General features: G+C 44.6%; 1 protein-coding gene across 2 annotated transcripts in view; it reads right to left on the reverse strand.

Annotated features, from left to right (window-relative positions):
* LOC117588643 overlaps positions 1-20,347 on the reverse strand; it is a 62,382-nt gene that overhangs the window by 2,989 nt on the left and 39,046 nt on the right. Inside the window, exons 4-7 of one of the 2 annotated variants that reach the window (XM_034280076.1) lie at positions 17,580-17,653; positions 13,660-13,872; positions 13,268-13,357; positions 12,102-13,219 (exon numbers count right to left, since the gene is read on the reverse strand). In XM_034280076.1, the coding sequence (XP_034135967.1) occupies positions 12,233-13,219; positions 13,268-13,357; positions 13,660-13,872; positions 17,580-17,653 (1,364 nt within the window). In that variant the 3' untranslated portion in view covers positions 12,102-12,232. Of the gene's footprint in view, positions 1-12,101; positions 13,358-13,659; positions 13,873-17,579; positions 17,654-20,347 lie in introns of those variants that run through there. The other variant, XM_034280075.1, reaches the window with a different exon arrangement.

A 20,347-nucleotide genomic window follows, 5' to 3' on the forward strand; every position in this document is an offset into this window, starting at 1 on the left:
TGTTTGGATGCAAACTGCACGCCTCAATCGATCGCCGTCTCATCGTTAATTGTTTTTGATAAGCACTCAACTGAGACCTTCTTTTGGTCCAACTTTATTCATTTGGTGCACTTTCAATTGAAAGAGAGCTTAAAAGTTAATCCTCTTCCCGTTGCATCGTGGATTGTGCCCAAACAAATAAAGTCAATTTGATTTCTGTTTGCTTCTGGCCAACAAGTGAAAGTGGTTGATTAACGTGACAAAGGAAATGCAAATCGTTGCCCAGTCCAAACAAACAATTCGCCTCGATTTGCATCTTCAGCAGTTCTACCCTTTCTACCCTTTCGACCCTTCCCTGTTTCGGCAATATTTTGGGCTTACTTTGAATGTTTTTTTGTGTGTCGACCGCAGCCGCACTCACTGAGTGTTCATTTAATTATCGATGCGGAAGATATTTAGAGACTGGCACATTCCTGGATTCCTTCCTGCCGCCTTCCTCCCGGGGGCTTTGTTTTTTTTTTGTTTTTTTTTGTTGGGGCCTGGCACTAAATTATCGTTTTCAATGCTCTCATGGTCGGGCGCTGCCATTTGCTGATTGCGAACGAGCAACACATTTCCTTACATATGTACATACATGCCCGTACATATATACATATATTTTGGGATCTGGCAAATAAATTGCCAGGCAGTCGACCCTCATCCTCGGGCCGTTTCTAACTTGGTTTGGATCTGGATTTCAATTCAATTGCATCGAATGTCCTGGACTTTGACTTTGGCCTGGCTGAGTGGAGAGTGTTTGTAATCCTGTCGAGGCTTAGGCCTAAGCTCTGTCCGCTCTCACCTGGCCCTCCGTTCAGCTGCTCCTTGTTGACCATTTGCGCCAGTCGTTGACTTTTTACTGTCTACATGTGGGCGCCTAATTGATGCAATGCATTCGAGCTCGCAGCTCGGAGCTGGGACACGACATAACTTTGCTTTTAAGCCCCCCTCCCATCAGGCCACGGGTCGGCTCCCTTTGGCGGGCTTTTGACAAAATGCTGAAAAAGAAAACGGATAAAGGGCGAAAGCAAGTGGCAGCTCCATGGACCGTGGACCGTGGACCGTGGACCATGGGACCAAGGCGAAGGTTGTGCTCTTCACTTTAGGCTGCTTACACGCCCCGTTGGCGGCCCTCTTCATTTGGCCCACAACTTGGAACATGCTGACACTCTTTGGCCAAAGTCGAAATGCCCTCCAATGTGATCCCATTCATACGAAAGTTATTTAGCCTTTTCTCGTTTTCGTTTGGGATATATTGGGAATTTCAGAACCAGTTTTTTGTATATCCTTTACATTGCTACACAATAAGTTCCTTTTAATTATATTCATTTTCTTAGCAAGCTTCACCTACTGTGAAGTACTTTAGTGAAGTATTAATGACCTCAAGCTGCATTCTCCCATGTCTTCACAGCACTTAAGCATGGTTTCAAGCTGCTGCTTGAGCAGACAACTAATCTATTAGCCGTGCGATCCATTACCTCTACAAGCAGCGGAATGTTTTCTTGCAGGAAACGTCAAACTGCAAGCACCCCACAAACATCCAGGGAAAGGAATGGAGTGTCCTGCCTTTGCTTTTATATTTTGTTCGATGGCTAAGCCGCAGCATGGCATACCCCAGAATCACTCCGGTGACCTGATAAAACAGTGACGGGAGCCTCCTCTGGCAATTTTATGGCCCAGAGTGCTGGGCATGAGTTGCCGTTCACTTATGGGTCACTTATTACTGCTAAACTTAATTCAAAGGCATTTATTCATGGACGCTGATTATGGATCATACGAATATGAATATATGTATCATGCGAGCATTGGAACTGCTGCTTTAATGTTCGGTTTCAGTTGCCTAAACATAGATACAATTGCCTGGTTTATTCACATGATTATTCACACTTGTGCGCACTCATTCACGGACCTATTCACCGATCCGAAAGAGTGAGAGTGAGAGAGCAGGAGGGCCAAAGCAATTTGCATATTCAGTGTGGGTTTGTGAAACACTTGACAAATGATTCATAGGCCTTCTAGTCCGAGCGATCGATAAGCATGTCAACGGGTTGGACAGTCATGCCTCCCCATGCCCCATGCCTCTCAATCCCCCATCCACCATTCAGTGGGAGACACTGAGTGCCTCATGATCAGCATCAATAGCCGAGTCGATTGAGCCATGTCTGCTTGTCCGTTCGTCTGTCCGTCCTAATGAGCGCCTAGTACTCAGAGACTATAAGAGCTAGAGCCATCAAATTTTGCATCCAGACTTCTGTATGCTCACACTGTTACAAGTGTATTTCAAAAATGAGCCACGCCCCCGCAAAAGGGCGAAAACCTCCCATTCCGTAGGGAAAGACCATATCTATCAGATCACCGAATTGGGATCCGATTGGATCATTACTATTAGTCCACTACTATAAACCCACCCAGTCCCGCAGCTTATATTTGTTTTTTTTTCACATTCTCTCATTTACACTCTGCTTCGCGCAGACACGTCTCTGCCCTGACTCTGCAGTGTGTGGCTCTAGGGGAGGGTGGCGAGCTAAAGGAGCTTGTTGGCGTGAGTAGTGTTGTTGATGTAGATGACAGATGAGGAAAATATGTTAAATTTGACCGCTAAGTTGTGACGCGTAAGAAGCGTCTCACACGTCCCTTCTCGTCTGCAATTATTGTTGTGCTTTCTTTAGTGTCTATCGTTCCATCTTCCTTTCTCCCTTTAAGCCTCCCCATTATGCTGTCTTAACGGTTTTGATTGCATATTTTTGGTTGAGTAATGTGCGGCTATTGCCAATAACATATGCGCATAAATTAGCCATGGCCCACATAGTGTATGTACGTATGTATGTACATGCTGGTCCTCATGGGGACTCTCATCCTCTCTCCCGTAAAGCATGGACATGGCTGGAGCTTCGAGGAGTATAATGGAGCGTAATTAGAGGTGCAGCTGTCGACTGCCTGGCCTCTGGGTTGGGCCCCCGGCGACAATTAAGGAACAAGATAACAATGCGTGACAGTTCCTGTTCCGATTGAACATTCAAGGACCCACCGCCCACCCCGCACACAATATGTGAGCCCCCCTCTCTCTGATGCTGATGCTGATGTCCATCAATTCTCGGCGCTCACTTCAAATTTGATGGTAATTGTGTATTTAATTTCGCTTCGGCCCTTCACACAAATGATGCTCGCAGTGGAGTTCCGCAGTGGCCGAAGGGAATACGTACACACGGATGTGCATTCAGTGGCTACATTATCTGTCTACAACTGGCTTCGGCATCGACATTGACATCGAGCTTGCGATAGCTACGGACAGGCCAGAGCATCACCCGCAATTCATGTGCCGCACAATTGCAAATTACAATTGCATTGCGCATCCCCCAACCCCAATCCCAACGCTTCAACGGAACTCACCCTCAAGCGGTACTCAGCCTCCGTTGTCATTATGATGCCAGAGCAACGTGGTTCGGGGTCCGGGGTCCGGGGTCCGACTATCGCCTGTTCTCTTTTGGTTACACTAGTCAACAAAATTGAACTTTTTTCTTGCTGTGAATTTTGTTGTTATTTAATGAATTATAGAATTAAGTATCTGTCATCTGATTGTATTGCATTTATTTGCGGTGCTGAAAACATTGCAGCCACTTTGGTTTAGCTTTCAAGCTTAAATTGTATAATTAAATTTTAATATCTAACTCCGTTAGATACCGACTTTGGCTGGCGCAGATGTCGTGTTGACCAGTGTCATTAAGCATTTAAGTATTTCAATTTGGTAGCTAACAGAGATATTCGTGCAGCTAATGGCGATGCAGAGGGATAAGTAGAGCGAGAAGAGAAAGGCACACAATACGAGGGAGCGGGAGAGAGCTGGATGTCATGACTCATGCTTGCTGTACGCCCAATTGGCCGATATGTAATGCATATTGCATATGCATCAAAGAAGGTTCCTGCTAGCTATTAGCGCGATCGTATACCCGTGTATGTATCGATACTATTGATAGATAGACCAACTTCAAATGCAATTGAAAGCAAGTGGGAACGAGGAGTGCCAAAAGAAATCTCATAAATGTTGACTCAATGTCCTGCGCTTCTGCTCGCGGCTGTGTGTATTTGTTGGAGAATTCCGAGCTTAATTCGTATGTAAAACTTTGTTGGGGACAGACCCAAAGACCAGGGAGGAGGAGAGCAGAAACTGCAAAGCTAACAAATTAGCTGCCTGGATATGGGTGGGTGCGGAGAGTTACACTCCGCGGAAGAGGGATGCGGCTGGTGTGTAGGGAAACTTTCGTGCAACCGGACAAGTTTAACAAGAGTCTTAACATATTTTCGTATTCCAAAAGTTTACTACAAATGCGACTTAATTGTTGCTGAGCGTTGCCATCTTTTGCTGCTTCTGCACCACTGCCTCCACTGGGTAGCTGTCGCCAGGCATAAACAAAAGACCGGAGAATGCCGTTGATGATGTTCAGCGCTCTATTTATTAAGTGATTATAACGGAAAGTATGAAAAGCAAAACAACCAGAAAAAAAAGAAAGAAAAAACTGCAGAAGCTAAGAGGAAGAGGAACAAACAAAACAAAACGTAGAGAAAATACTGCCAGACCCATTTGTGGGTTGTGCATCAGGGTGCGAAACAAACGGTAAAAGGTAGCAAGAGGAGAAAAAAGGGCAACAATAACCTTTTAGGAGAACCAGAGTTGTGTCAATTTCTTTGCATTAAATATTCAAGCACACTGCAAGAGGGAAGTTTCCATATTTCCCAATGCGCTCATGCATACATTTAATTGGAGTGGGAATGTCACATTCAAATGCTTAAGCTCTTGGCGAGCTCAAGCTATGTGTTTACTTTGATGTATCCCGGAATCTAGTTGGGCGTCTTTCGAAATCAATTCAGACTGAGATTCTTATTCCGATTATTCCGATTTCCAATTTGCAGGCTAACAGATTGCATTCTCAAAGAATCTTCCCGCACAAAGGGCCGTGTAAATTGCAATCTCTGAGCCGCACACACAAACTGGGCCCACCGTGGACAATGTGTTTGTGGTCTGACCCATTCCCATTCCCATTCCCATTCCCATTCCCATAGCCTCTCTGCTTCCTCCCATCTGCAGAAGGGAAAGTGTTTGATTACAGTTTTGGTTTTTCGGTTTTCGGTTACGGCCTTTCAATTTCGGCTTTGACTTTGGCCTCAAGTTGACTCGAGATGTAAGTGGTTTGCTCAACTTCAACGCCTTACCAGACCACACCCCCACTGTCTGTCCGTCTCTTGTTAGCTGCGTGGCTGTGGATATGGAAGTGATTGGACCTGAAATCAATAAGTTTGTGTGACATTTGTGTCACATTTATGTCGAAATTTGGTGGCATTAAAGTGCTTCGGTTTATGGCCCTGGCCATAGTTCGTGTTCGTGTTCGTGTTCTTGTTCTTGTTGAGTGTGTCCTGGCCTCCCATAATGTCCGTATTTATTACGGAATAGAACATTGTTGATGCCTCCCGGCTGTCCACGGCCTCTGATTTCTTGGCCACACATAAAGACATTCAAACTTTCGGAAATAACTTTACCGGGCAGTGGCCACTGAATTTGATTATGGCCAGGAATAGATGGAAATAATGGGCTAGTGAGTGGAGTGCGAGTTTTTATGTGCATTAATTGGTTTACCATTCAAGCAGCATGGCAAGTGCTTTTGCCGCCTGCCCCAATCAGTTTGCCAGTCGTTTACGCCCTAAGGTAGGCGGAAAATACTTACTTGCGAGTAATTGAACGCTTTCCAATTGCCAACGGCCAACGGCCAACGGCCAACACGGTGGAGTTCTGGGCACCAGGGACTGTGCTTCGATTGGCTTCGCCTGCATTTGCCATCCCAGCCATTCACTTTAATCGCTGTCAATGTCTGCGACAGCAGTTGGGATAATCCCGTAAATATTTATGCGCAGCTTGGCCCCAAAAACGGATTGTGGCCTGATGACATAACAAAGACATAGCTGCTCCTAATGTTAACCCAACTCGAAACCGGTCCACGAGGCCATTGAAAGAGCGCAGAGTAAGGTGATAAGTCGTCGTCTTCACTGAATTGAGCGCAGATGTTGTGCCAACTTCTTTGTAATCCTTCGAGCAGAGCACTTGAGCCTGATGTTGATGTTGCTAAAAGAGCTTGGAAACGAGCATATCCGATCAGATGAGATCTGAATGACTTGGGCATACAGCTCACTGGGAGGAAGCGTTTACTGGATACTCCCTCCATTCAGATACTCACATTCGCTTTTCCACGAGTTGTTGAGTGGTGCGATTGGGTGATGAGTGTGGCCAGAGGTAAAGTAACTCTTTAATGGAACATGAAAGCGACCCACCCACATGTTTGGCCACACAGAGAGGAACCTCTGGCACGGGCACTTATGCCTGTCGATAACTTCATTTCCGTTACAACGTGATTTAATTAATGATGGCACCCGTGTGCCAGCGCCTTCTCCTGCCTCTCCTAGTCATGTGCGTCTACTGGCCTTGCCTTTGCCTCTTTGGTTTTTGTTTTTTTCGTAACAATTAAGTGAGTTTCCTTGTCGGTCTCTGTAGACTTTGACCCTGCTTTTGTGCGTGCTCTGAGCGTTACCGCATTATAATTGCAGGACGTGGCTGGTCAAGGGACCAGGGCTGTGGCCCTGTCCCCAGCCTAGACCCCATTTATGTCTTCATCTACGAACGAGCACAGCCACATGCCAGCCACTCGCCCATAGTAAGTGATTTTCCTCTTCGATCAGCGCACAAAATATGCTCGTGCCATCCATTTACCGCTCTGCTGCTTTCCGAATGCCAGACACGCACCTAATTTGGACAAATCCCTTTGGTGTGCCTGCAGCCCTGCAACAACAGCCTCTTTGGCTGCAATCACAGGCGCATTATGGCAGTCCAGTAATCATCAGTGCATTCGATACAGATTTGGAACAGGCACAGCCAAAACCTGCAGTTTCCGCCGCTTCAAATGACAGCTCTTCATAGATTTTGTATAATTATTTTAATTTTTATTTTCTTTATACACATTTTAACTTCACAAAAAAAATATTTGTTTTCATTTAATTAAGTTTTGTCCGTCGTATTTTTTTGGTTCATGCTGTTTGCATTTAAACATTTTTTGTTTCCGGTTTGTTTTGGGTTTTGGGTTTTGGGTTTTGGTTTTGGTTTTGAAACATTTAGTTTGTTCGTTTGTGTTTTTTATTGCATGGAGAGTTGTTCTGTTTGGTTTTCTCATTTAAAATTTACACCAAAAAGATCAGCTATGTTTACAACTAGGATGTACATATTATCGTAATTATCGACTATCAATTTTCAATGTTCAATTTGTAATTGTGTTTGTAACGTGTTCTTTTTGTTGTAACGCAAATCTCTTCGTTTCGCTCTGGTCAAACAGAAGCTGTCTGGTTGCTTGAAGATAACTTTGGGCAGCGAACAAAGACTTCGGCACCCATAAACATTTGTGTAACTCTTGCCTCTCGTTTTGCTCTTGCTTTTGCTCGTCTGATAACAATTCGAATTTGAATAGCTGAGCTGAGCTGCACTCTGGCCCCCGCTCTTGGACAAGTCAGAGCTGTGGGGCTCAAATGTTCGTCTATCGCTAATTTTAAACTGTTTCCTTAGCTCTATGCTACGGTATGACATGTAGTTTCTCTGTTCTTGTGTCTTAAATACAACATACAGGTTTTTTACAGCAACAACTGAAGAAATCAAGTATTTTCTCTAAAACGAGATATTTGGTTTTGCTTTTTTCTTTGTTTGTTTGTTTGTTTGTTTGTTTGTTTGTTTGTTGCATTTGGTACACACAGACACACATAATTGTTCTTCTACGCTTTCGTTTATGCTCCGTTTAAATGACTTTCTTGGCTTTGTTCAATACTTAATTTGGTTTAGTAAAATTTGATTTTAACAGCTTATAAATTAAGAAAAAAAGACACGCGCGCCCTCCAAGGAGCTTTTCTCTATACAATAACGATTACATATTTCCTTCATTCTCGCTACGGAGGCGTCTAATTCAAGTTTCTTGGTTTACACTTTTAAGGCTTAGGCCTGGAAAATACTTGCAACTTGGTTGGCAATCCTCCAATTATATCTCTCCATATTAACATATTTTGTTTTGGTTTTTTCTTTTTTGTTGAAAATTTGACACATTATTTTTGTGTTTAGCATTGAAGTTTTTGTTTGTTTGCTAATCTAACACAGAAAAATATTGAAAGCTAGATAAATATATAGATTGAAAGAGGGGGGGGGGGGGAGAGATCACTTCCATCGAAATCAGGCTGGGCTTAGACGGGGCTTCGTTTTGGGGTGGGTTCGGACTTTGAACGTGGGGGCACTGGGTACTGGGTACGTGGGTGAGTATCGTTTTGCGATAGGTTTGTCGGGTTGTCGGGTTCTATATTGTCGTGCATCAGATCAGATCGGACCCCGCTGGTAGCTTACATATGTATGTAGTAGGAAACCAATGGTTGAAGGAATTTACATTGAAGAACCATGGGATTCGGGGAATCGAATGTGGCTTGGGGGTGGAGTTTGCTAGAAGTTCGTTTTGCTTAATACTCCATTGATAACATTTATCTAAAAATAATATAGTTTGTCGCATATACTTATGTATATCCCATTATGATATTGAACTCTTTGATTTTGACAGCAATTTTCGCTATTGTTTTACAATTTGTATTCCGGTTGGTTTTTTTCATTTGGTTTAGGTTTTTAGTCCAGTGTAGTTGTGGGCTTAGTGTTGGTTTTGGTTTTAGTTTGGAAAGCTTTCGAGGTGTTTCAGCTAAGGTACAATTTTGCTACAGGTTTTTGTATCTACGTGGAATAGAGTTTCGTCGGTGTTTGCTGTCACGTTTACTCCTGGAAGACTACAGCTAAGTACACAGCTTTGTGTGTTTGTATTGTAAATATAGGGGGTTTTAAAATGCAACAATTACTTTGAGTTAGAGTTAATATAGAGAAGGATTCTTTAGTAGGTTTAACTGCGAGCTGCAAGCAAATGAAAACCATTTTCCATTTACATTTATTGCATACTATGTACAATTCGAATTCGAATTCGAATTTAATTTAAACACTTTTCCTCTTCTATTTCTAGTAGTTTTCTTCTTCGTCTCGTGCCTGCTGCTGCTCTTGTGTGTGCATTATATCTAGCTACAAAAAGTTACATTTACACACCAATTCACTTGATAAATACTTGTTCGGATTACATGTCCACACTACACATGTGCGTGGATGTAAACATGTACATTTATATGTACACGGATGTCGGCTAATGCTACTCCTTTATGCTTTTGCTTTTGCTTTTGCTTTTGTTTTAGTTTCAGCTGCTGTTTGCTGTTATGGTCCAATTTGTGATTCAAAGATTTCTAATTTTTATTTGATTTTCTTTCAGCTTCCAATACTCTCTCTCTCTCTCTCTCTCTCTCTCTCTGACGCACACACACATGTGTGTACTGGCAGGCTAGAAGACATTATTCATTCATTCATCATCGCTCAACTCTGATCCCTCTAATTTGGAATCGGAATGCATTCAACAATATACTGCGGGGTTTTTCTTTACCATTATTTTGATTTAGACAGCACAAAGTTCACATTTAATTATCTACACATACAATGGAATTCATTTTTGTTATTGTATTTTAAGTAGCAAGTCAAAATGGTTCCAATTACGTTTAAATGATGTCGAAATTCATTTATGTATCTACTCGTATCGTATATATTTCTCTTTGATAGTTGCAGTATTTTGTTTTTGGGCTTCTCCTCCGTATAAATATAGTTTATCTTTCAATCAAACTTCATCTTTCTCTTTTAATCATTAAGAGTGTGGTTTTAGGTTTAGTTTTAGTTTTAGTTTTAGTTTTCATTGTATAAAGCTTTCGTTTGGTATGCCATAGACATTTACATGTATCAATTTTCAATGGGTCATTTCTTGGGATTGGGCTGCTTGCAGGGGAGTACTTACAAGTGCATGTATTGCCATTGCCATTCTTCAACAAATTTGAACGGAACTGCTTGCGCCGGTGGCCATCAGAAACTGCTTTCGTGGCGCGCATTTACTTGCAGTAAAAGAAGAACTGCTTGCAAGCAGTGCGTGTTTGGTTGGGTTTATTGAGTGTTTGAGCTGTTGCTGTTGCTGTTGCTGTTGTTGTGTTCTGGCTGGGCCGCTGCTGCTGCTGCTGCATAAACACTTCCACACTCTAGGCCATAATTGCATATTTATGGACATTGGGCACATGGCTACTATGTGTTTTAGTTTTTCTCTTTGATAGTTTTCTGTCTGTCTATTTGTTAGAATCGCGTGGCATTTTCTCGTTTTGTCGCATATCATTTGGTTTTTATGCAAATTTCTGCATCAATGCGTGTGCTTCAGTATGGGTGTTCGTGTGTGTGTGTGTGTGTGTGTGTGTGTGTGTGTGTGTGCATGTACAGGGCCAGCAGCAATAAGCAGTAAGAGAGGAAGAGAAAGAGAAAGAAAGAAAGAAAGAGAGAGAGAGAGAGAAATAAAGCAGATATTTTAATTGCCATACACAAATTTCAATTCCCATGCGTTTGTATCCTTGTTTGCTTTGTTTCTGCTTGTCTGTGTGTGTGTGTGTGTGTGTGTGTGTGTGTGTGTGTGTGTTTCCAATGTGGCATAATGAAAAGAACAACAACCAAAAGCATGTCAAGCAAAAATAAGTTAACGCTTAGCAAACTTTGCCCATTCGCATCGTCAATGTGCTTGCCGCTCGCACAAAGTTTGCAAAGAGTTGGCACACCCATTCGCACACACATCTGTACACACAACACAATCCGTTCATAATACATGGCCAAACAATAGAGTGGACTAGCATGTATGTGAGTACAATGTCATGGCAGGCGTCGCATCCAATTAAACTTGCCCAATGCAGAAAGGAAGCAGAAAGTTGGCCACCTAAATGCAGCACATATTATTTTGTCCCAACCAATTTCACTTCAAATCTCTTTACTCTATCTTTTTTGTGTGTTCGAGTTGAGCGAAATTCTATTCAATTTGCATTTCAATGACGCCGATTTTTTCTGGCTCGACATTTTATTGTCTGAAAGTGTTCTGTTCATTCAATCTGCATACTCGCTTCATTCAATTAGCAATAATAATATTATTACCACACTTGGTACACTCTTTTTTGCATCGTGTGTGTGGGCTTCTCGATTAATTTCCATTTGACATTGAAATGTGTGTTGTGCTGTGCTGTGCTGGAATATAATTAAGGAATATCACATCACATTTATCCGCGGAATTTCTTTATTGAAGCGTTCAAATTGTTGCACTTTGACAGCACAAAAGAGCGGCAACACAATGAGCTTCAGGGTCTGTCTCTGGTTATTTCTACACACACACACACACACACACACACACACACACACACACACAGACATCTACACTCACAACTCACACACATATAAAATGCATTCTTCTTATGCTTAAAAATATTTAGACGCAGTTTCTTGAGCAATAAATTCTCTTGCCTCGAGTCTTAACACAATTTCGTCTGCTATGTTTTTATACATATTTTGTAATTTGATCTTGTTCTGGTTTTGGTTTTGGTTTTGTTTTTCCATCACAGCAAACTTCAATTTCGTAACTCTAGGACAGCTAACAACATTTATGAGTATGAGTAAAACTAAAGAAAAACCAAACAAAAGTGTTGGAACTGCACATATTTTTTTGTTTATTTTTATGTAAAATAAATGTATTGGTTTTTGGTTTCGGTTTCGGTTATGCAACTCATCAGCCTACATATGTATGTATATATGTATATATGTATACAATTCCCATAGATATATTTATATTTAAGACTATAACACATTTCACAGTTTGCAACATCGACCAATGTACATACATACCACATACATACATATGTACATAATATGTAAACGTAACTTGGCTAATCACCAGTAATGGAAACAACATTTAAATACGTATGTAAAGTACATTGAAAACATTAACGAATAAATACAAACAAAGTTAGCTTAGCTAAAACACACATACACTCAAATACACATTCGGATGCATACGAAATACACATATATGTATGTAAATATGTAAATATGTATGTAGCTATGTATTTAGGTATACATTTATATGTACATGGATCTATGTAAAAACGAACAACAACAACAACTCGACCGATTCAAAAGATGAATTGAGAAATGTCGCAGAGATGTCGGGAATCATCCAGGATACGGATACGGATACGGATACTCACTGCACACAACTGATTAGCAGGAGACACCCTGCTTGGCCACCGTGTACCAGGTGCTGACAGTCACCAGCGACGGCGAGTCCGGTGTGTGCGGCAGCTGCTGTTCCTCTCCCTCTCCCGCCTCTGGCCCACCCACAATCACGCTCAGTGGCGGCAAAGGCAGCTGGGCTACCTGTGCGCCTCCCACGGCAGCCACTCTGGCTGGGAACTGGGCTGGACTTCGAGGGGTCTGTTGTGTTCCTTCCCTCTGCTGATGTTTGGATTTTCGTTTACTCTTTTTTGGCACCTGCAGCTGCAGCTGCGGATGGTGAAAGTGCTTGGGCTGCGGTGTGTGCAGATCGCGACCCACCAGCGGGCCCACCTGCGGGCAGCGAAATCGAATCGCCTGCTCGTTGGCCACATTCAGTTCGGGCCAGCGCGGCTGTTGATGCTGATGCTGATGCTGATGCTGTCTCGTTCTTTGGTGATTTTGCTGGCGCTTGCTGCTCTTGCTGCGCTTGCGCGACTTGGACGTGGACTTGGAGCGGGATCGGCATTGGCGCACTGGACGCTGCACGACTTCCCATTGTGGACGTTGGCAGTGCCGGCAAATTGCCGAGCGACTTAAGCCATATTCATCATCGTCGTTGTCATCCTCATCCTCATCCTGATCCTCCTCCTCATCGTATTCATATTCCTCGTCGCGGTGGTGGTGCTGCTGCTGGTGGATGTTGCAGTTCATTGTGCTGGCCGTTGCCGTGGCTGATGGTGTTGTTGTGGTGCTGCTGCCACTGCCACTGCCACTGCCACCGTCCATGTCAATGATGTGGCAGCCTATGGCTGCCGCTTGATGTCTAGTGCTATGTTGTTGTTGTTGCTGTTGTTGTTGTTTTTGCGGTTGCTTGTTCTTCGTCTTGTGGTTTGACTTACGTTTCTCTGGCCCCTGCCGCTGCTGCTGCTGCTGCTGCTGCTGCTGTTGGCTGCGACTGCGACTGCGACTGCGTCGCGGCCTTCGCACCGTATACTCATCGCCCTTGTCCGTCGGATATGGTCAGAATGATGTATCAAAGACGGACATGGATCTGGAAATGGCATCATCATTGCGACAGGCCTCGAGGAACTCCTCAAGCGTCACAACACCATCACGATTGATATCCATTTTCTGTGCAAAGATTAAGAAACAGATAAAGATAGATTTAGATGACTGATTTGCATCATCAATTCGGCTCTTGCCCCAAGCCCAGGCCAAGCCCACTAATGACAATGCGTGACTGGCAAGAGAAGCGACTCGATGGCCTGGCTCTGGCTCTGGCTCTGGTTTTGGCCATCAAATTGAAACAGCAACAATTCTGGCATTTGCATAATGCAAAGTAAATAAGTTTCATGTTCGTGCACTCGTCCAGAGGCAAAGTCAAATTGTGTAATTAGCATAAATAATGGCTGGAGTTTTGGATTTGGATTTACCTGAAAGATTTGCTCCACCTTGCCCTTGATCTTCTCCTCCTCGGGACACTCGTCGGGCAGGCGGCCCATTAGCTCGTATATGGCAGTCACAATGTCAGTCATTTCCTCCCTCGTAATGAAGCCATCGCCATTGATGTCGTACAGCGAGAAGGTCCAGCGCAGTTTCTCCTCCACCGAGCCGCGCGACAGTATCGAGAGTCCTTGAACAAAGTCCTGTGACAACAACAACAACAACAAGCAAACCAACTCGCTTTAATATACACAGCTGGATGGCACAAGTAGACACGGGACAGGTATTAAATAAATTGAAAATGTGTTTTAAGAAATTGCTCGTAAGCCGCAGACCATGGACCTACGTAATGCCTACCATATCAGCCTCGTCTGCTCGTCTCCTTGGCTCATGCCACCCAATGCCCTCATCTGTTTTCTGCTGCTGCTCCTGCTGCTGACATTTATTTCTATGTTCTTGTATGACAAATGTGCGCAGATAAGAGCTTGCGGCAGAATGGGCAGAACTTTTTACGACTGAACACCGAACACCCCCCGCGCTGGAGGTGTTGAGATATTTCAGCCAACATAAGACTGAGTTTTCTGTAGTTTGCATAGCCAAAACCAGAGACAGAGTACACCGGAGACCACTGGCAAAACTGGCAGCCAGAAGCGCCAACTGGGAGCTGGGAACTGGGAGCTGGGAGCTGGGACCTGCTGCCAGAGAAGGCCATCATTTGCTTCTTGTTCTGGCCATTTGGGCAATTGCAATGTCCAACTAATTTATCAAACCGAAAACGGAATGGAGCAAAAAAAAAAAGGACCCCGTCTCGAGCTTCAGCGAAAAATGATGTAAGACAAAGTGCAAGAAACTTTCGACCACTCCGACATAGACAAATGGCTGAGAGCCTCGAAGTGGCACAACAAAGTTTCAAATTTGAAAACTCCAGCAGAGTATTAAAGATTTGCAGGCAGGAATGTGCGCTGCAAGGAAGTGCCGAAGGAAATTGCTGTTGAGTGATTAAGCGGATTTGGGGAGTTTATCTCTGACATTTCGGCACTTTGGACATCAAAGACTTTGAGATAGCTTTTGGGGTAGCTTTGAATATTGTTTAGTGGAATTATCGGAACTGTTGCCTGGGATTGCTTAGCGGAAAACCAGTCAAAGCTTTGGCCACTATTTTGCACTTCACTGGGGCCATGTCTGGGAGCCTCTTGCCATGTGAACCTTCCGACTTCCGAGTAGCCGCAAGTGATGCTTGCTGCAGTGCACGGCTTTCAGCCACAAGACACTGTTTTCCATCTGTCCTGCTTTCCTTTTGTTGTTGCTGCTTCTACTTTAAGCTTAACTTCTCTGTCTCTCCCCTCCCGCCTTCTCAATTGCTTTTATCTCACACACTTGAGCAATTTATCTTTGTGAGCAAGCGTAAACAGGTCGCACACACTTTGCCTTTCCACTTGGCATATTGGCCCAGCCCAGCCCAGCCCAGCCCACAATTTCAATATGGCCCTGACAGCTTGTTGTGTGTGTGTGTGTGTGTGTTGGCTGTTGTTCTTGTTGTTAGCTATTACCTCTGATGTTGGCAGTTTAATAAACGCGACTGTCATGCAAATCGCGCATAAAACACCTCGCAACAATACGAGTACTGTGTGAAACTTAATTGAAAAGCGGAAGTCTACTTGGTCTCAGAGCGTAACATCAACAAAACTAGGGGTGTGTGTGTGTGTGTGCTGTATATCGAGTACGTGCCTTGTAGTCATTACAATTTTGAGGTCATTATTCAACGGGGAGAAAGCCAAAGGCTCACACAGATAAGCCACCACTGTGGGGCCGCATACATACGAGTACATGGTACATTCTGGTCTCTTAGTGATGGACTGCGAACGTGATTGTGCTCATTATTCGAGGTACGTGGACTGGGCAGCGGTCCTTTGCTCTCCTTCGTGTCACGATCTGCTCGCCAGAAAGACTTGCTTCCCTGCATATCTCTGGCTTTGCGCGTTTTGTCGCCTCTTCTTCTGTTGTTTGAGTTGGGCTCGGCGCTGGAGTGTGTCTCCTGTCTTTTGTGGGTGCACAGCTACTGTTTTACCTCCTGCTGCATGACAAAGTTGGCCTTAAAATCGCCATAATTCATCGTTTCAATGGCTTTGTGTGCGCGCTTCGCACCCGCCACACATTCTCCGCCGGAAGTGGAGTTCATGTTCGGACCTCGCCGTGCCAGCCAAGACAGTGAATAAAGTGTGGAAAAATTATTTGCAATTTGCATGCGTCCCCCCGGGGACTTTTCAGCCAAAGTGGCTGAGTAAGCGGGGGTGTGGCCAGTGTCCTGCCGCCCTCACAATCTCCGGAATTTATTGCTTTTTTTGTTGTTGTTGTGCTGCTTTGTCTTTGCTGAAATAGAAATGCTGACAATGACAGCGGCGAAACTCGCTGGCAACTGTCCCCTCTGGCCACCAAGCCCCTCTGGTTTGCTCTGATTTTCATTTTGAGACATTTTCCTTGATTTTTGGCATTTGTCGCATTATATTTTGCGAGGTTTTTCACTCGCCTTGGCTGCCGCAGTGTTGCGGAACGAAGAAAATCGGCGGAAAATGCTGCGGATGCTGCCATTAAATGTGACACATATTTCGGTATCAACTGGCTTTGCTCTTGAAGTTGCTGTTTCTGTCTCTTCGTGCACACAAATGTATTTATGATTAGTAAATAATAAGGAAAGCAAAGGAAGCTGGAACTCTAATTAAAGAGCTACCCAAACTTATCAAAACACAGACACACAGGAGACGCCTCTCGGAGAGGGAGGACTGGGAGGACGAGTCTGTGGATGTCCTGAGAAGTCTGGCCATGTGTATGCCGTTGTACTTATTACAACTTTTATGATCCCCCAGGTTAATAGAGCGCTCGAACATCTATGTATTTGGGAGAGCAGTGGACTTCAGCTTGTAGCTTTTTGTTCTCTGGCGCTGTGCTGCTGTCGCTAATAAACCGTAACTAAATGCGATTACCCGGGACGAGCCAAGGCAGTTGCCATGGCTGTTGCTTTCTTTGGAGCATTTTGCAGCATCATTTGGCGCCACTCTGCCACCACCACTGTGCCACTTCACGGTGTCTCCTCTTCCCGCCTGCTCAGCCAAATCGGCTTCATTTCGAGACGACTCACACACAACTTTTGCCCTGCCGACTCTCTCCCGACTCGACTCAGCTGTCAGCCATATTTTATACTTAAAATGGCTAAAGTCATTTCATTGTACTTAAGTCCAGTTCTCCTTCTTCTTGGTGGCCTCGGGAGCACCGAGCACCGAGCACCGAGCACCGAGTGAATTAAATTGAATTGTTCATCTCAAAGTGCTCAAATTGGAAGGTAGCATTTGCATTGCCATTGAGTGGCCGGATTAATTATGGATAACTATGGCAGCATTCTGATAAACTGCACTGATGACTGCCAGCTGTCGACTCGAAGCCCATTTGGCTCCGCTCAATTATGTGGTTAGACACAAGACATCGTTGTCAGTGCATGGGGACACGACACACACATGGCCGGCCATGCCATTAGGGGGATATTTGTTTTGCTTTGGATCGACTCCATTCGATTCGACTTAATTGCAAATGGGCCTCGGTCCGAGGTCCGAGGAAGTAAGTGCCGCAATTTGTTTTGCACCCAAGTCGATTCCGAAGACAGACACTCAATTTCCTTTGCTCTGCTTTGCTCGAGCCCGGAACACATGAAAGTCCATTAGTTTGACTCTGTGCAGACCTACCGCAAGGATATTGTGTCTCGGCAGCCCACGAGCCACGGATATGAGCTGCTCAAACGTTTCCCCCATTGCACTTGCCAGTGTCTTCTGTCTGTCTACAGAGTTTGATATCGATTTGTAAGCCCATTGGTGTCCCAGAACAGTGTGCCTGAGAGTGCATATTTAGAGCTAGGACTCACCTCAAAGCTGACAATACCGCTGCGATCCTGGTCCAGTGTATTAAATACATAATGTGCGTATAAGGTTGGGTTGGCTGTTGTTAATTGTTGATTCGTTGTGGTTGTTGTGGTTCGTTTAATGAAAGCAAAAGAAATGGAGAGAGAGCGTTAAATGTGAGAGTTCCACACCAATTGGCTTTGGCTACATCATCAATTCAGTTCTACACTAGAAAACAAACACATACACATAGGCTATTGAATAGATAGTTCGAATAGTTTGGGGGCCAACATAAAGATAACACAGGTTTTGGGTCCAAACTTTTGTTATGTGGGTCGTCGTCTTCATCTTCACCTTCGTCGTCGTCTTGGCAACAACAACTTTTCGCTTTTGCTTTCAGTTTTGTCAAGCATAAAAGTTGTTCCATGTTGTTCGTTGAATCGTTCCTGTTTATCACAGGAAAAGTCAACATTTGTTGGCCAAAAGTTTCAATGGCAGCCGGCACTGGGGGGCTGTGGGAAAACAGTTCGCAGCTAATTATGCGAGTGTCTCTTGTGGTTGCTGATAAGCTCAGGCACTCGCATTGCCACTGCCCCTGCTCTCCCCTGGCTTCCTGCCCCGACTTCCATTTGAACATTTTCAATTCCCCTTACGGCTGCTGCCACAGACAAAAAGTGTTGCCTACTTATGAGGGCCCAACGAGTTCTGCTGCTGCTGCTGGGAGAGAGCGTTGTCTGACGCTGTTATCTGTCTCTCTGACTCTGACTCTGACTCTGCACCCCTTTGGAACAAAATGTCTTTATCTGGCCTGATGCCCAGATATTTCATTATTTCATTTCATTATTTTATTGCCACTTCTCTCACTCCTTCCCTTGCCGTAACTTTCCGTAACGATTCGCGTTTATGTTTATGACTGTTGCTGTTTTGATGCTGCTGTTACGGGTCAAAGACGTCAGTTCATTCAGGGACAAGCAGGGCACCAAGGGCAAGACGCAGAAGGGCCCTGTTTTTAGTGGCTTTTAAAAGGGAGTGACCATAAAACGAATGCCTGAATATCACATATCCGAATGCCACTGTGCCCCAGTTCTGCCCTTCGATAGCTTTCCGTCCCGAAAGTTGAACCGTAGCCTGAACTTGTTGTTCTCCATCGAAGTCTCTGGCCCACGCTCCCACCAGGCATCAAGGGTTGAACTTTAAAGCTGCCTTAAAGCGGCTAAACGCAATGGCACGCACTGTACGCACTGTACGCACTGTAAGCTCTGGGGGAAGGGAGCGCATACATTTATTTGTTCAAATTTATTGTAGCCGTTTGATGCTTAATGTGTTTTTATGACGCATGACGCATGACGCATGACGCAGAGTGGCACGACCAGGAGGCAGGGCACTGGTTGGAGTGGCTGCAAGGTCAAAGCTCGGTGCCGAAATATCTGCGAAAGCATCTGCTCCGAAATCATTCTTGGGGCTCGCTCGTTGCTCGTTCGCGAACAAATCAAAAATGACTGCAAATGTGCCATGTAAAAATTGTTATAAAATTTGCGCAGAAATTTGCCAAAACGAAAAAAAAACAAAGCGACACAGCGCCGTGGAGAGCCGGAGTGGGAGATGGAGATGGAGCAGGGACCAAAAGTGATAAATCACCAACTTTGATGATGCTTTTTTGGTGTTGCTGTTGCTGCTTCTGTTTCTTCTCCGTTGGGTCTGCCAGCTCGTATTAGGAGTGTGTGTGCTGCAGAAAGCAGCTTATCAAAATAAAAAATGATTTCATTATTTATTTTTCATCAGATAACGGGCAGACATGATGAAGAATAAGAATAATCAGCGTGGCGCGGGGGAGGTGACGGCCATGAAGAGGGCTTTGCCCTGTCAGAAGAGCAGCAAAGGAGCAGTGAGAAAAAGGACCTTAGTCTCGTGTTTACTTGGTATTTTGTATTTCTGTTTCCGCCTGTCGATACTCTCTAGCCCTGCTGTGGCCAAGGCAGGTTTATTATAATAATTCAGCGGCCCAAACATGTGTACAAAATATGCGACATAAGTGGGATTTATGCTGCTCCTCCGAGGTGCGAGGTCTAAGGCTTGCTTCTGCAGCTTGAGTTTGAATGTTTCCTCAGTGGCATATGAAGAACTTTGGCTTTCGCTTGGTTCTCTCTTGCAAATTCGATTGATAGCCGCTGCTAGTTGAAGAGCCAACGCTCCCCTCTCGTGTGGGGCAATGAATCAGCAATTCAGTTACTGGCCAGCAACAGAATTTCGAGTCTTTCGCCCGGCGGCCGTCTCGTCCTCAGTTGGCAGTTTGCAGTTTGCAGTTGTAAATGTAAATTGTGCTGAGGGGAAAGAAACACAGAAATGGAGAAAAAAAAAATTGCACTTGTTGTGCAAACGAGGTCAAGTGGGCGTTGGGGGAGGGGGGGTTGCCACTCCCATTTCCCCCACCTCTCCCACCTGTCTCAACACGCCTTTACCCTTTCCCCTGCTGTCCCACAGCAGACCGCGACTTGTGAAACATGATTTTGCTTTTTATGCTTTTTGCTAATTTGCTTTCTGCATTTCATATTTTTTCAAGCCAAGGGCCAGGCCGTCCAAACAAAGAGCCGCCTCTCTGCCTCTCTGCCTTCAGCATCCTTCTGCTTCCTCATCATCATCATCATGACTCTTGGTTTGATCATCTGCAGCAACTCTTTGGGGCCAGTGCCGGCTGCCCAAGGGCCATACATTTTTATCAATGGCATTTGCCTTGAGTTGACTTTTGGCCAGCTCGAAGCTCGAAGCTCGAAGCTAGAAGCGGAGCGCAGCA

The sequence above is a fragment of the Drosophila guanche genome, unplaced genomic scaffold (assembly GCF_900245975.1).
Source record: "Drosophila guanche unplaced genomic scaffold, DGUA_6, whole genome shotgun sequence".
NCBI classification, from domain to species: domain Eukaryota; kingdom Metazoa; phylum Arthropoda; class Insecta; order Diptera; family Drosophilidae; genus Drosophila; species Drosophila guanche.